Consider the following 13,061-nt stretch of genomic DNA (forward strand, 5'->3'; position numbering starts at 1 on the left):
CGCCATCACCACCGCTCAGTGGAAAAGAACAAAAACTGTCGTCTGAATCTAATTCAAGTTTCCTTCTAAATGCAAAAAGTCTACCGGATATTGGTACCGTAATCTGGGGTGAATCGGGACTACAGTCTGAATAGGGACAGCAGTTTTTAGAGCACTTAAAGCTTTTAATTTTGGAAATGGATGTACACATTTTGTTGGCCTGAGTCTGCTCTAACCGAAACCAACCAGAAAAATCAAAATATTGTGCTCTAACATGGTAAAAACTGCTGTCCCAATTCGCCCCATGTGTCCCGATTGACCCCAGTTTACGGTACAATGAATGCCAACTATTTCTAGCGTCGCCCATCAAGCGATCCAAGCATCCAGACGGTCCAGAAATACCAACTCAATGGACGTAGCTGCTTTTGAGGTTGTGAGTCATCACAACAGCGCAATCAATTCCGTTCTCGGTCCAACGCAGGCATTCGCAATGATGTCTCTCCCGGTCACACTCCCGTAACAGCAATACGGCCATTGGTCACGTCAGATCTTGCAACGCTGACGGCAACGAAAGATGATCTGCACGATCATATCACAGCGGAAGTCGTATATTCACGAACGTGGACAGCGACGGGAAGAATGTGTACGGTAAAGGTGAAAACGGGGATGTACACTGAACAGACGCGGGCAAGAAGGTTCCCGTGGAGCAGCCGGTTACCAGTTCAAAATTGCCATCCATCGGGATGACGTGCCGCATTCCTCGGTAAAGACGACGAACCTGCAACCTGCCGCTAAACCTCTCTGACTCAACCAAAACTCAAAGCGTCACAATAAATCTCGTTTTACTCAGATGAAAGAATATTACCGAAATATTTTATTTTTTTAAATAATTTATATCCAAAAATAGAGCCATTCCAACTCGATTTAATAACTTGTCTTGTTAAACAACATGCCGTGAATCGTGTCACATCCACGACAAACCCGTATGTCATTCTAGGTGGCTGATTGGCGTGGGTTACAATCTATTTGGACCGCTCTATGGTCCTGCTTCCGGTTGCACACATTCCTCTGTCGGCTAGCCTCAGTTCATTCCTAAACAAAACGAACCAGGAATAATGTGGTCTGGAGTTGCAACCGTATGCTTTCCACCTGCATTCCACAGCTGGAAAGCTTGCCGTCCGGGAAGGGCTCAATGTTACGGTACTTAAGCAGTACCTTCAACATCCGACGAGAGAAATCTGCATAATCGATTAAAAAATGTTAATAACGTGACTAGGGGAAACTGGGAAAGGGAGGGGGGCGGAACGGTCCTCTTACAAGTACTCGTCCTCGTTGGGCAGAGCCGTGGCCTGGCCTCCTGCAGATCCTTCTCGTTCTACTGCTGCCAGTCCTTGTCCATCTTGACTGCTGTGGGCAGGAGGGCGGACATTGCGACTAACTCCAGGTTTGAGTTGTAGACCAGGTGGTCCGCAAGCTTGTAGTTGGACTTGGCAGAGATGTCGTAGTATTGCAGGTTCTTCTTCCGGTGGAACCCGGACGACCCCTCAAACCGTTTCTGTCCATATTCGGCTCGAAGAAGGGAATTCTTCGGCTGAACTACGACTACCGAGATCTAGCATATGCCTACGAGCGAATTCTACGGGTCATCACCTGCAACGAACGCTACACTCCAGGCCGTAGCCAAGTACATCCGCGACGGATGACCATGCAGCGCGGGGTCGGTCACCAATTCCAAGGTACAAACTTCCACCGAAGGGAATCGCTCCGTCTTGACGATGGCTCCGTGATGTTCCACGACCGAGAGTGATTCCATCCCAGTTCCATTGCCAGATTTTGCAGCAGTTCCACAGTGGACACTTGGGAATGATCCCTGCGCGCAGTTTCGTCTACTAGATCGGAATCCATAGCGAGCATTTCATCCCAAGCACCAGCGCTTGGACGGCGCGACCAAACAGAACATTAAGCACATTGATGTCGTCTTCGCGCAGATTCAACGTGCTAACTCTTGGGCGTGGGAGGCTGGAACCGTGATCGACAGGATCGGCAGGGCAAACTACGACATCTTCCTGGATGATCACCGACGCTTGATCCGGGCAAAGCAGCTAGAAAACCGAGTTTCAAAGATTGCTGCCCCGCCAGAGCCGACACCGCAGCAAATCGATCTTCTACGACGATTCTGTACCAGACCCTGCAGCGCCAGCGTCGATTCCTTTTCCAGTGGACGGCCCCTGCCACCCCCGAACCAGTTTTTGTAGAATTCCGTGGCTAAAACGAAATCGACCATCGAACGACCGGCGAGGCCGGCGAGACGACCAGTTTGTTTATTTACAAATTTGAACTGCTCGATCAAAACAAACAGATATTTGTACAGTGCGCCCATTTTTGTGGAAAACTGCTAGAATGAATATTTCAGAGTAAAATTGGCAACCCTGACTGCATGAAAAAAATATTTTCATTCGAGCACGATCTACGCACGATGTGCACGATGAGCGCGATCTGGCGCGATTTGGCGCGATTTGGCACGATGAACAAAAAAGGCCGCGATGAAGGAAAGATGAGCAAGAATGAAGGAATTTGATGCGATTTGGTGCGATTTTGATCAAATCGCGAAGTGTCATCCCCCTCGCTGAAATGTCAAATTCGAAATAAATTCCTTCAGATGCAAACCGCCACGGCAATCAGCCTTTGGCTCGCCGCGGAGATTGAGGGGCGAACGAAATTGAAACATTTCAGCGATCAGTTTGAACCGCCCAGGCGATGCGCCCATGGCACGCCAAGGCGGATGGAGGGCGGACGAAATTGAAAAATTTCAAATGTCAAATTTCAACCGCCCAGGCGGCCCGCCCTCGGTTCGCCAGGGCGGTTCTAGGGCGGACCACACGATCAGTAACGGCCGCCGATGCGTAACGTCCGCACTGAGTTAATGTGGGGATGTACATCTTGGTTCTAACTTGTGTGTAAACCGTGTAAACTAAAAAAATGCGTTGCATACAATCTTGCATCAAAGAAATTAGAGTGTGCAGGATACGCTTGGCGGCGCCACCGTCGCGGCTGAGAATACTTGACCTAACAATGAAAAAGGCTCAATAATTTCGAAAGAAAATAAATGTTAACCTTGTTTAAATATAAAATTCACTTCTGTATAATTCCAGTTGACTAAAAATAATGCAAAAATGCAATAACATTAACAAAAACATAACAAAAAAATCATTCAAAAATGATTTTTCAAGCGACAACTTAAAATAGTCCCTTTGCACAAGTTATGTCCGATTTCGTTTTGTTTACCTTCTTTGGCGCGTAAAATTGCAACCCTCTGATGAAGGGCAGTCAGACATTGGTCTGATGTCGTTCGTACGGAATGTTTTATGCAGTGATTAGATGGTCGAACGTTCTGCTACTGTAGGCCATCATGATTTTGGAAGTGGCGCTATCTAGGCGGATGGTGCACACCCTAGCTCTTTTCAACGTATTTTGGTTTGAATTTTTACACACGTTTTTCAATGCTGTTTGTTCAATGATATACATCTGTTCTCTGTGGTATGGGCTTCGGCCACCAGGCGAGAAATTGCGACGGTCCCGATCGAACCAACAGTTGCAGAAGATGTGGTAGAGAAGGCCACATGGCTAGAGACTGCAAAAATAAGCCGAAGTGCGTGCTCTGTAAAGAAGGCGATGGCAATAGCCATGCGACGGGTGGCTTTAATTGCCCGGTGTACAAGAAGCTGGCCTCGGGCAAAAAGTAATGGAGGTGTCCCAGGTGAACCTCAATCACTGCGACACTGCACAGCAACTGCTGTGGCAGTCGACCGCGGAGACGGGGTGTGTCGTGGCAATTATTGCAGAACCGTACCGAGTTCCACACGACAACGGAAACTGGGCCGCGGATACAGCAAGAATGGCGGCGATACACGTGATGGGGCGGTACCCCATACAGGAAGTGGTCTCGAGGGCGTTTGAAGGATTCGTGATTGCCAAAGTAAACGGAACCTTCTTCTGTAGCAGCTATGCTCCCCCAAGATGGACCTTGGAGCAGTTTCAGCAGATGCTGGATAGTCTGACCGATGAACTGATCGGACGAAGCCCGATCGTTATCGGAGGTGACTTCAACGCGTGGGCGGTCGAGTGGGGTAGCAGATGCACCAATGCTAGGGGGCATAGCCTAATGGAAGCTCTGGCAAAGCTAGACGTTAGGCTGGCGAATCGCGGAACCAGCAGTACCTTCCGCAAAGACGGTCGTGAGTCCATTATCGACGTTACGTTCTGTAGCCCGCGACTGGCGGCCGACATGAACTGGAGGGTAAGTGAGGACTATACCCATAGCGATCACCAAGCGATCCGGTACAGCATAACATACAGCAGTACTTCGACGAGGGTCTCTTCGTGGAAGCGCTCCATTGGTGTGATGGTCCCCAAGACTTGAGTGCCGACGTGCTAACAGCACAACTGGTGACAGCATGCGACACAACCATGCCGCGGAGACTGGAGCCAAGGAACTGTCGTCGTCCAGCCTACTGGTGGAATGAAGAACTCGGTACCCTTCGGGCAAGTTGCCTCAGCGCCAGAAGACGAGTCCAGAGAGCAAGATCCGAAGCAACTAGAGAGGAGTGCAGAGAGGAGTACCGGTCTGCAAAGGCCGCGCTCAAGAAAGCGATCAAATGCAGCAAGACAAACTGCTTCAAGGAGTTATGCCAAGACGCTGATGCAAACCCTTGGGGGAGCGCATATCGTGTCGCGATGGCGAAGATCAGAGGCCCATCGATGGTGGCTGAAACGTGTCCCGACAAGCTGAAGGTCATTGTGGAAGGGCTCTTCCCAAGACATGACCCAACGACATGGCCTCCTACACCGTACAACGACCAACGAAGAACTTGTGGCAGTAGCGAAGAGATTGAAGGTGAAGAAAGCTCCCGGCCCGGATGGAATCCCGAATTTCGCCCTGAAATCGGCGGTTCAAGCATTCCCGGATAGGTTTCGAACAGTTCTGCAGAAATGCCTGGACGAAGGACACTTCCCCGACCCGTGGAAGGTTCAAAAGCTCGTGTTGCTGCCAAAGCCAGGCAAACCACCGGGGGACCCATCATCGTATAGGCCTATATGTTTGCTGGACACCCTCGGAAAGCTTCTGGAACGGATCATCCTTAACCGGCTGACCAAGTACACGGAGAGCGAGCATGGCTTAGCAGCGAGGCAGTTCGGCTTCCGTAAAGGGAGATCCACGGTGGACGCCATCCGGAAAGTGGTCGAGAAAGCCGACGAGGCGCGGAGGAAAAAACGCAGGGGGAACCGTTGCTGCGCAATAGTCACGATTGACGTCAAGAACGCGTTCAACAGTGCGAGCTGGGCGGCCATAGCAGCAGCGCTGCACAAAATGAAGGTGCCTGACTATTTGTGCATGATCTTGAAGAGCTACTTCGAGAACCGCGTGCTGGTCTACGACACTGCCGATGGACAAAAAACCGTCGTTGTTACCGCGGGAGTTCCGCAGGGATCCATTCTGGGTTCAGCACTGTGGAACGGAATGTATGACGGAGTGTTGACACTGGGGCTACCCAACGGCGTAGAGATTGTTGGCTTTGCAGACGACATAGTGCTGACGGTAACCGGCGAAAATGTCGAGGAGGTCGAAGTGCTGGCTATGGAGGCAATCGCAATGATCGAGAACAGGATGCTCGAGGTGAAGCTGCTGATCGCTCACCACAAGACGGAGATGATACTGGTCAGTTACCACAGCAGGCCCAGATACACGTTGGAGAACACGTCGTGCACTCGAAGAGAGCGCTCAAGTACCTCGGGGTGATGGTGGATGACCGGCTGAACTTCAACAGCCACGTCGATTACGCCTGCGAGAAGGCGGCTAAGGCGATCATGGCACTGTCGAGGATTATGCCGAACAACGCTGGACCCAGGAGCAGTAGGCGCCGCCTCTTGGCAAGTGTCGCGACGTCCATACTTAGGTACGGCGGACCGGTATGGTGGACGGCGCTGGGGACGAAGCGAAATCGAGCGCTGCTCGACAGAACGCAGAGACTGATGGCCATGCGGGTTGCAAGCGCGTACAGGACCATTTCGTCGGAAGCAGTTGGCGTCATAGCCGGAATGATCCCCATCGGCATCACACTGGAGGAGGACACCGTGCGCTACACCCGGAGAGGCACGAGAGGTATCCGGGAAGCTGCGAAAGCCGAATCGCTGGTAAGGTGGCAACGTGAGTGGGACACCACGGAGAAAGGCAGATGGACGCATCGGCTTATCCCGTCCGTATCCACGTGGGTGAGCAGAAGGCATGGAGAGGTCACCTTCCACCTCACACAGTTCCTGTCGGGCCATGGCTGCTTCAGGAAGTACCTGCACAGGTTCGGACATGCAGAGTCTCCTCACTGTCCGGACTGCGTCGATTGCGAGGAAACACCGGAGCACGTGGTGTTCAGCTGCCCTCGCTTCGAGGCAGCGAGAAGCGAAATGCTGGCCATTATCGGAGCAGACACCAGCCCGGATAATGTGGTGCGAAGAATGTGCAGCGACATCGCCAAGTGGAATGCGGTCGTCGGAGCGGTGACGCAGATCACTTCGGCTCTCCAGCGGAGATGGAGAGACGACCAGAGGAGGAACGACTAGAAGCCTAGTCGAAAACCCACGAGTGTGGCTGTGAAGGAGAGCACGTTATGATGGTCGGCTCTACCAAATCGGTACACGTCTCGATGGTCACAGGAGTTGAGAACCCACGAGTGTGGCTGTGAAGGAGAGCACGTTATGACGGTTGGCTCTACCAAATCGGTACACGTCTCGATGGTCCAAGGAGAGGGCTGCATATGACTAACCGATCTAAAGCAACGCGATTCTTGGGCGCGGTTAAACCCTCGCATGGACTCATATGTATGTAGAACAGGAAATGGTTCTAGCACCCGGCATGGATCCTGTAAGTAGACTAGTGCAGAAAATGCAACGCCTCCCCCCGAAGTTATACCGAAAGGTGGTCCCGGGGGGAAAAGGGCACGGCGTTCAAGGACTGGTTTAGTGGGTCGGGAAAACTCTTTTTGTTTTCCCAACCCCACACTACCTGAGAAATGAATTCTCAGGTGTCTGATAGCAGATTCCGACCCTGTAAAAAAAAAAAAAAAAAAAAAAAACACACACACCCACACACACACACACACACACACACACACACACACACACACACACACACACACACAGACATTTGCTCAGAATTTGATTCTGTGTTAATTATGAAAAAAAATTTATCAAATAATTGTTGAAATTTTATTAAAATTTGAGGAATAATTTTTGAAAAATCCTTAGGCAACTATTTTTCGTTAAGATTGCACTTGATTAAAAAATAAATTACACTTTTTTACAAAATTTGTGTCACTCCTTCTTAAATATATTTAAAAAATAAATAAAAAAAAAAACAATTTAAATAAAACTTTAAAACATTCATTATATTTGTGAAAACACGAGTGTTGAGGCACGAAAGTTGCTATGAAAAGCAGTTGAATAATATTTACTTTGGTATTTTTTTTTAATTTGCTGATTTTTATAAAATTTAACCATCTGAATGGAGGCTTTTTGTACAAAACTGTCGTTTTTTTTTGTTTTCTAATATTTTGTTTTTTTTAAATATTATGGATTGAAATTTTTAAAAAATCAATTTTTCTCATATGGCCCGCAAGCTTATGAGAGCTTCAAATTTGGCCCGCCATTCAAAAACTTTGAGCACCCCTGGTCTAGGAGGTCAAATTAAGAAGTTCGTTTTTCGAGTTATTTTATAGCCTTTCCTCAGTAAAGTGAGGAAGGCAAAAATGGGACTTTGGTAAGCTCGGATTCTCGAGGGATTTTACAGAGTGGGTCCCCTCGTTTTATTCAGTCAATATGAACATCTCGCCCCGTACCATTTTCTCTCATTCCCACAAATCTAGCAGACGAAAGGCAACATTAACTTATTCGTAGAGACTTTCTCTCTCAAAATATTCTTGCGGACATCCCCTCTCTCAAAATATTCTTGCGGACATCCCCTCTCGCCTTGACCGTGCGGACATCCCATCTCGCCTGGCAGGATCGCCAATGTGGACTTCCGGTGGCCAATTAAAGAGCCGCCCGACGCGGGGAACACCGAACTTACCGGTTAGCTGGTTGGATGAAGAGCTGTCAACCGATCAAGGGTCAATGTCGACACAGAACCTTATGTCGACTCAGTTCAATATATTTCAGTGACGGGGACTTTCATGCAAGTTGTACCCTGCACAAAAAGTAATTATTGTAAAGTTGTCAATTGTTGAGGAACATTAGCCACTAATGCGTTTACTGTAAACTTCTTAGCGCAAGTTGCGGAAAGTTATACACCAAATTGTTGGAAATAATTTTTCTCATCCGAATCCGGCATAAGTTTTGTAAAAATGTTGAATCTGAAGGAAAAAACACATTTTTTCAAAAAATCATAGGTTTACGCTATAGGGACGTGGCGTTACATCGTGCTGCCACCTGGTTTTTTTAAGCGCAAGAGTGTAAAAGTGCTGAGTCATCGTCTAAAAATAGACGGCGTCCTATCTCGCCCAGCAAAATGAAGTCGATAAAGTAGTCGGTTTCGATGAGCAAAAGTGGAAAACGTGGTCTAAAAATAGCGACGCCATCTCCCTATTTGTTCATAGGTGGCGACATGTGACTTTTAGCTTTGCTGCAAATTCTCTATACAAAACAAATTGGAGATTGCGTTTGGTTGATTGAAAGTTTTTGGAACCTAGTCATGACACTGTTAAAAAGTTTTTAGAGTTGTGGCAAGGTGAGTAAGCAATAAATCAACTGAATTGTGACGTTGTGTGTTGTCAGTATGGCCTGGGTTCAATCCCAGACGGACCCGGTGGCATTTTTTGAGACGAGATTTGCCTGACCACGCCTTCTATCGGATGAGGAAGTAAAACGTCGGTCCATTTGCGTAAAAGAGGTTTTGGGTGACTCACCACACATAACCTTCGGACGCCTAGAAATGAGCAGAAACTTGCAACAGAGCCCACAAAAGACCCGGGGGTCGTTAAAGTGGATTGCTTTGCTTTTTTTTTTTTTGACGTTGTGTGTGCAAAACAAATGAATGAAATAAAATGATCTTGAAACCATAGACTAATAAAAGACTACTCACTGGGCTCTGAACCATGACTCAACCTTTTTATGACCCCTCGGCACGGCCGGTTCACTGTCAAATATGACAGATCAAAATGTCAAGAACTGGCTCCACTGTCGATTTTCTGACGTTTCTTTTTTTTGTTTTGTTTTGATTTTTTAATCTAAACAAACACACACATTCGCACAAGGGAAGGGCCATGAACGTTCGGTTTCACCCCAAGTCACCGATGGAACGTATGTCCATCGGTTCCGGGTTGGTCAGCAGTTGCCGCATCCGGTCATGTAACGTCGACTACCTGACGCACAAGGAATGAAGGCAGCTAGAGTAACCTTTACGTAAGGCATTCTGAACTTTCCGGAAAGCCCGCGATGTCGTTAGAGTGACAACTCCGGGACCGGATCTGGGGCTCCATGTACCGGGATGGCGCACGTGACTTTTCGGTGGAATCGAATCGAGTTTCATCGATCGGTGCCTAGGAAGTATTCAGCCGTCCCAAGAGGCAGACCCTCCTGCAAGGCGTCATCCTATAGGTGGCAAGGTGACCATTTCCTTGAACATGTCAATCATCAAGAAATGATTATTCCATCGTACAATCAGTAGCTCTACATAGTTAATTCCTCCTCCCCCTCCCAATTCTCAGTCAGAAATCGGCGCCGCTGACGTGGACACTTCATGGGAGAAGGGTTGGCAATTGTCCACCCGCCATACAAAAGTGACTCCCCTACTACCTGGAATTCGGTGCTTTTCCAATATACTCTGCGAACACATTGACCAAAAGCTTTATTTAATATATTTTCACAAAATAAGTATTCTTAACCTTTAGTAAGCTGACGACTTGGCGGCGATAGTCACTGCCTGGAAGTTCTCCTCGCGGATGCCGTCCTCCTCGGTGGCGGCGCCGTTTTTGACAAACTTGCCATCTTTGAAGTAGATTCCAGCTCCGATGCAGTAAATCTTGAAGTTTTTTTTAATTTATTCTAGCCCAGATCGTTGATCCACTTCTTGGAGTTCTTGGTGAAGGTCTTCTTTTTGCTCTCGTGCCAGCATTGCCGGTAAAAAGCTCGTCTCTTTGTCCAACCAGGCGACCATGGGCAATCCGGACAGCAGCTCTGATGCGTTCAGCTTATTCCGGCACAGCTGCAACTTCCGCCAGGACATGTATTTAAGAAAGTGACCAAATTTAGTGTGCACAGCAACTTTTCAGTTCCTTTTGGGGTCCGCAACTGGCACAACTCCCGGTACCGGTACATGGAACCCCGGGGGAAGGCGGGAGTGCGGTTTAATCGAACGTAATCAAACCGACCTGTGCCGGGGTACGACTCAGCAGTCCCAAGAAGCAAACCCACCTGCATGGCGTCGCCCGTTTCTTAGATAGGTGGTCAACTAAAGATCTTCAGGTTTGTGGTATGGACACTAAGTGAAATTTTCTTTGACTAAGGAATTTCTATCCAGGTTCACTCACAATAGCTCGAGATTCCCCCACTGGCCGGAAGTCCTCTACGAACACGACCAAAATCCATATATTTTATGTATTTTCACGTCATAAACATCACGCTTCTCCTTGGTGTGGATTCCAGTTGATTGTTGATCTTTGTACGATGGTTGTACTCCTTCTGAACTGCACGGGCCACGTTCAACGCCACACGGAACGGATGCCTGGGACCGATACAAATCGACCTTTCGCAGAACCTTGAGCGTCTTGCGGGGCAGCTTCTTGATGTGTGAACGGTTAATCATCCCCCTGAAGCTCGTTCTGTTTTAACACGAACACGCCACCGGCACGGGCTGTTCGAGGTGTTCTTTAACCCAGTTGACCTTGCCCGATTGAATCTGCTGAAAAAAGTAATTCAATTTAGATTTATTATAAGAATCAGAACCAAATCCAACTTACGACTCACTCCGCTGCTGCAACTGCGTCTCCAATCTTTCGATGCTGTCCATCTGGGGTACATCCGTTCCTTCACCTTCAGCACGAGATGCTTCGGTTTGGGTGCCTAACGATTCTTGCAGCTGTCGGCTGATGCGACGGACCTGCTCGTACTCTTCTTTGATTCCTCGATAAACGATAAATACGGTGCCGGATTGGAACATCTGTTTTCTCCTTCTCCGCCAACTTGCTCAATGCTAATCCGCCGGCTTAGATTTTCCAGGGACACATGCGAAGGCGAAGGCGAACGACGGCTCTAGAAATAAGGGACCCAACTGAAGACTGGTTACTGCAAAATACTTACAGCAAATTAATTTAATTGAGTAAAACTTACAATTTCCAGCATTTTCTAATACATATTTATGACAAAATACACCGGCCAACTGAGGTGCGGAATAAAAACAAAAACAAAATTTGCGCGCGCACACAAGCACAAAGGAGAATTGAAAAAACGCAGTGCTGCCAAGCAAATCTTCTAGACGGGGGGCAAGCCGATGCGGTACATCGGGGTTCACACGGTTCACAGCTCATAAGTCATACTTTTTTGAAAAATTTGTTCGGAGTGTTTAGTCTTTAATTAGTCTATGTTGAAACGATCGTAAATTTGCAACACTTTGTAGATGTATAGAATCTCAAATATAAACTTAAGAACTTGTTGAAACACTTGTATAACCCACAAAATAGTTTGTTTTTTTTGTGAAAGCTGATCAAATGATCGTAAAATCACTTCACTAATTTCACTTTACTTGCCTTTTTTCGCATAAAATCCTCATAATAACATACATAACCTGAAAAAGAACCACATCCCTGAAAAAGAACCACTCATAAAATAAACAAAAATAGCAGCTTTTGGACAAAACTTTTCTTTGAAATGATCTAAGGGCTCACTAATCGATCGATGATCAACAAAATTTGATAGTTAAAGCCCAAAAGTGCCCAAAATTTGAATATTTTAGGACTGAATCTTAGAAAACCCACCACGTTTGTCTAGAATCACTTTTAATTTGTTTTGATCTGGTTTGCCAGATCGATCGTTCGGCAAAGTTCGCACATACACAGATGAGGAATGATAACAGTATCAGTGAATGAAGTACTAGATCGGTAGCGTACTTTTCGACAGTGCATCGCGCCGCGCGTGGATCGTTGGTAGTTTGAAATTTGTAAATATTTTTTGTAAACAATCCGGATTTAGTAGTTTGATTATTTGTTATTTATTTGCATGCTTTGAAAAATGATAAAATCCAATAAACATTTGCATACTTAGAGTTGAAAACATTGTCAGACTTTTCATTAGTCTTGACTTGTATATATAATTTTAATGTGTAAATATTTTGTGTTGTAATTTTTGTAAATATTTATTACCACTTTTAATTTGTGTCTTAACGATAGAGTTGTATAAACGTTGAAGGCCAGTAAAATGCTACGGCTTCTAAACAGAACGGAGTTGGTTTCGACCGACGATGATGTCTTATGACCCCAATTCAAGCCCTCACTGTATGAAATGTTTCTTGACCTTGGCTCATTAACAGACTTAGTAAGATCCAGAATGGTTTTCATAAAGCTAGCAACTTACAGCAAGTAAAAGAATAAAAGATCTTTGCAAGTTGGCCTAGTTATTAGTTTTGGGTTCAGAGAGACGTGGCAGTCACTCTCTCGTCAGCGCTCGCAGTGAGCGGTCGTGATTTTTAGCGCGTTTTCTGGCGGTGTTTTGTTTACCTTCGCCGACGGCCATGGCGGCGGCCGCGGAGGCGGGAAGTGATTGGACGGTCCAAAAGACCAAGGAAGGGAGGCTGTTCTATTGGAACAAAGCTACGAACAAAAGTGTGTGGGAGAAACCGGACGGGTTTGAACCAGAGAAGCAACCGGCGACGGACAAGAAGGATGACTGGGATGACGATCCGGATGTCACACCCCGCGTTCGCAAGTACCTGGCCGGCCAAGGGGATGAATGGATTGTTTACTTCCGGCCGAAGTGTAAACCGTTGAATGCGATGCGGATCTCAGCCGACCTGTGGAAGCATTACCCCGGAGTGACCAACG

General features: G+C 47.2%; 1 protein-coding gene and 1 long non-coding RNA gene across 2 annotated transcripts; both read right to left on the bottom strand.

Moving 5' to 3' along the window:
* Nucleotides 1-1,868: 1,868 nt before the first annotated feature.
* On the bottom strand, nucleotides 1,869-2,359 carry LOC128092350 (uncharacterized). The gene is made up of 2 exons (XM_052705997.1): nucleotides 2,162-2,359; nucleotides 1,869-2,081 (listed from the first exon to the last, which is right to left on the bottom strand). Exons 1-2 carry the CDS (start codon nucleotides 2,357-2,359, stop codon nucleotides 1,869-1,871), a joined length of 411 nt encoding a protein of 136 aa, XP_052561957.1.
* An 8,237-nt stretch (nucleotides 2,360-10,596) lies between these two features.
* On the bottom strand, nucleotides 10,597-11,378 carry LOC120430735 (uncharacterized). The gene is made up of 3 exons (XR_008212549.1): nucleotides 11,356-11,378; nucleotides 10,986-11,277; nucleotides 10,597-10,927 (listed from the first exon to the last, which is right to left on the bottom strand). It is a non-coding gene; the product is annotated as an uncharacterized LOC120430735 (long non-coding RNA).
* Between the last annotated feature and the right edge of the window lie 1,683 nt (nucleotides 11,379-13,061).

The sequence above is a fragment of the Culex pipiens genome, chromosome 1, assembly GCF_016801865.2.
Source record: "Culex pipiens pallens isolate TS chromosome 1, TS_CPP_V2, whole genome shotgun sequence".
NCBI classification, from domain to species: domain Eukaryota; kingdom Metazoa; phylum Arthropoda; class Insecta; order Diptera; family Culicidae; genus Culex; species Culex pipiens.

Bases quoted from the DNA above. Each gene is read 5' to 3' on its own strand.
- LOC128092350 (XM_052705997.1), bottom strand. From the start codon at position 2,359: ATGGGCGCACTGTACAAATATCTGTTTGTTTTGATCGAGCAGTTCAAA. The intron at 2,082-2,161 runs GTACAGAATCGT...TCGGTTTTCTAG, and splicing joins CGCTGGCGCTGCAGGGTCTG to CTGCTTTGCCCGGATCAAGC.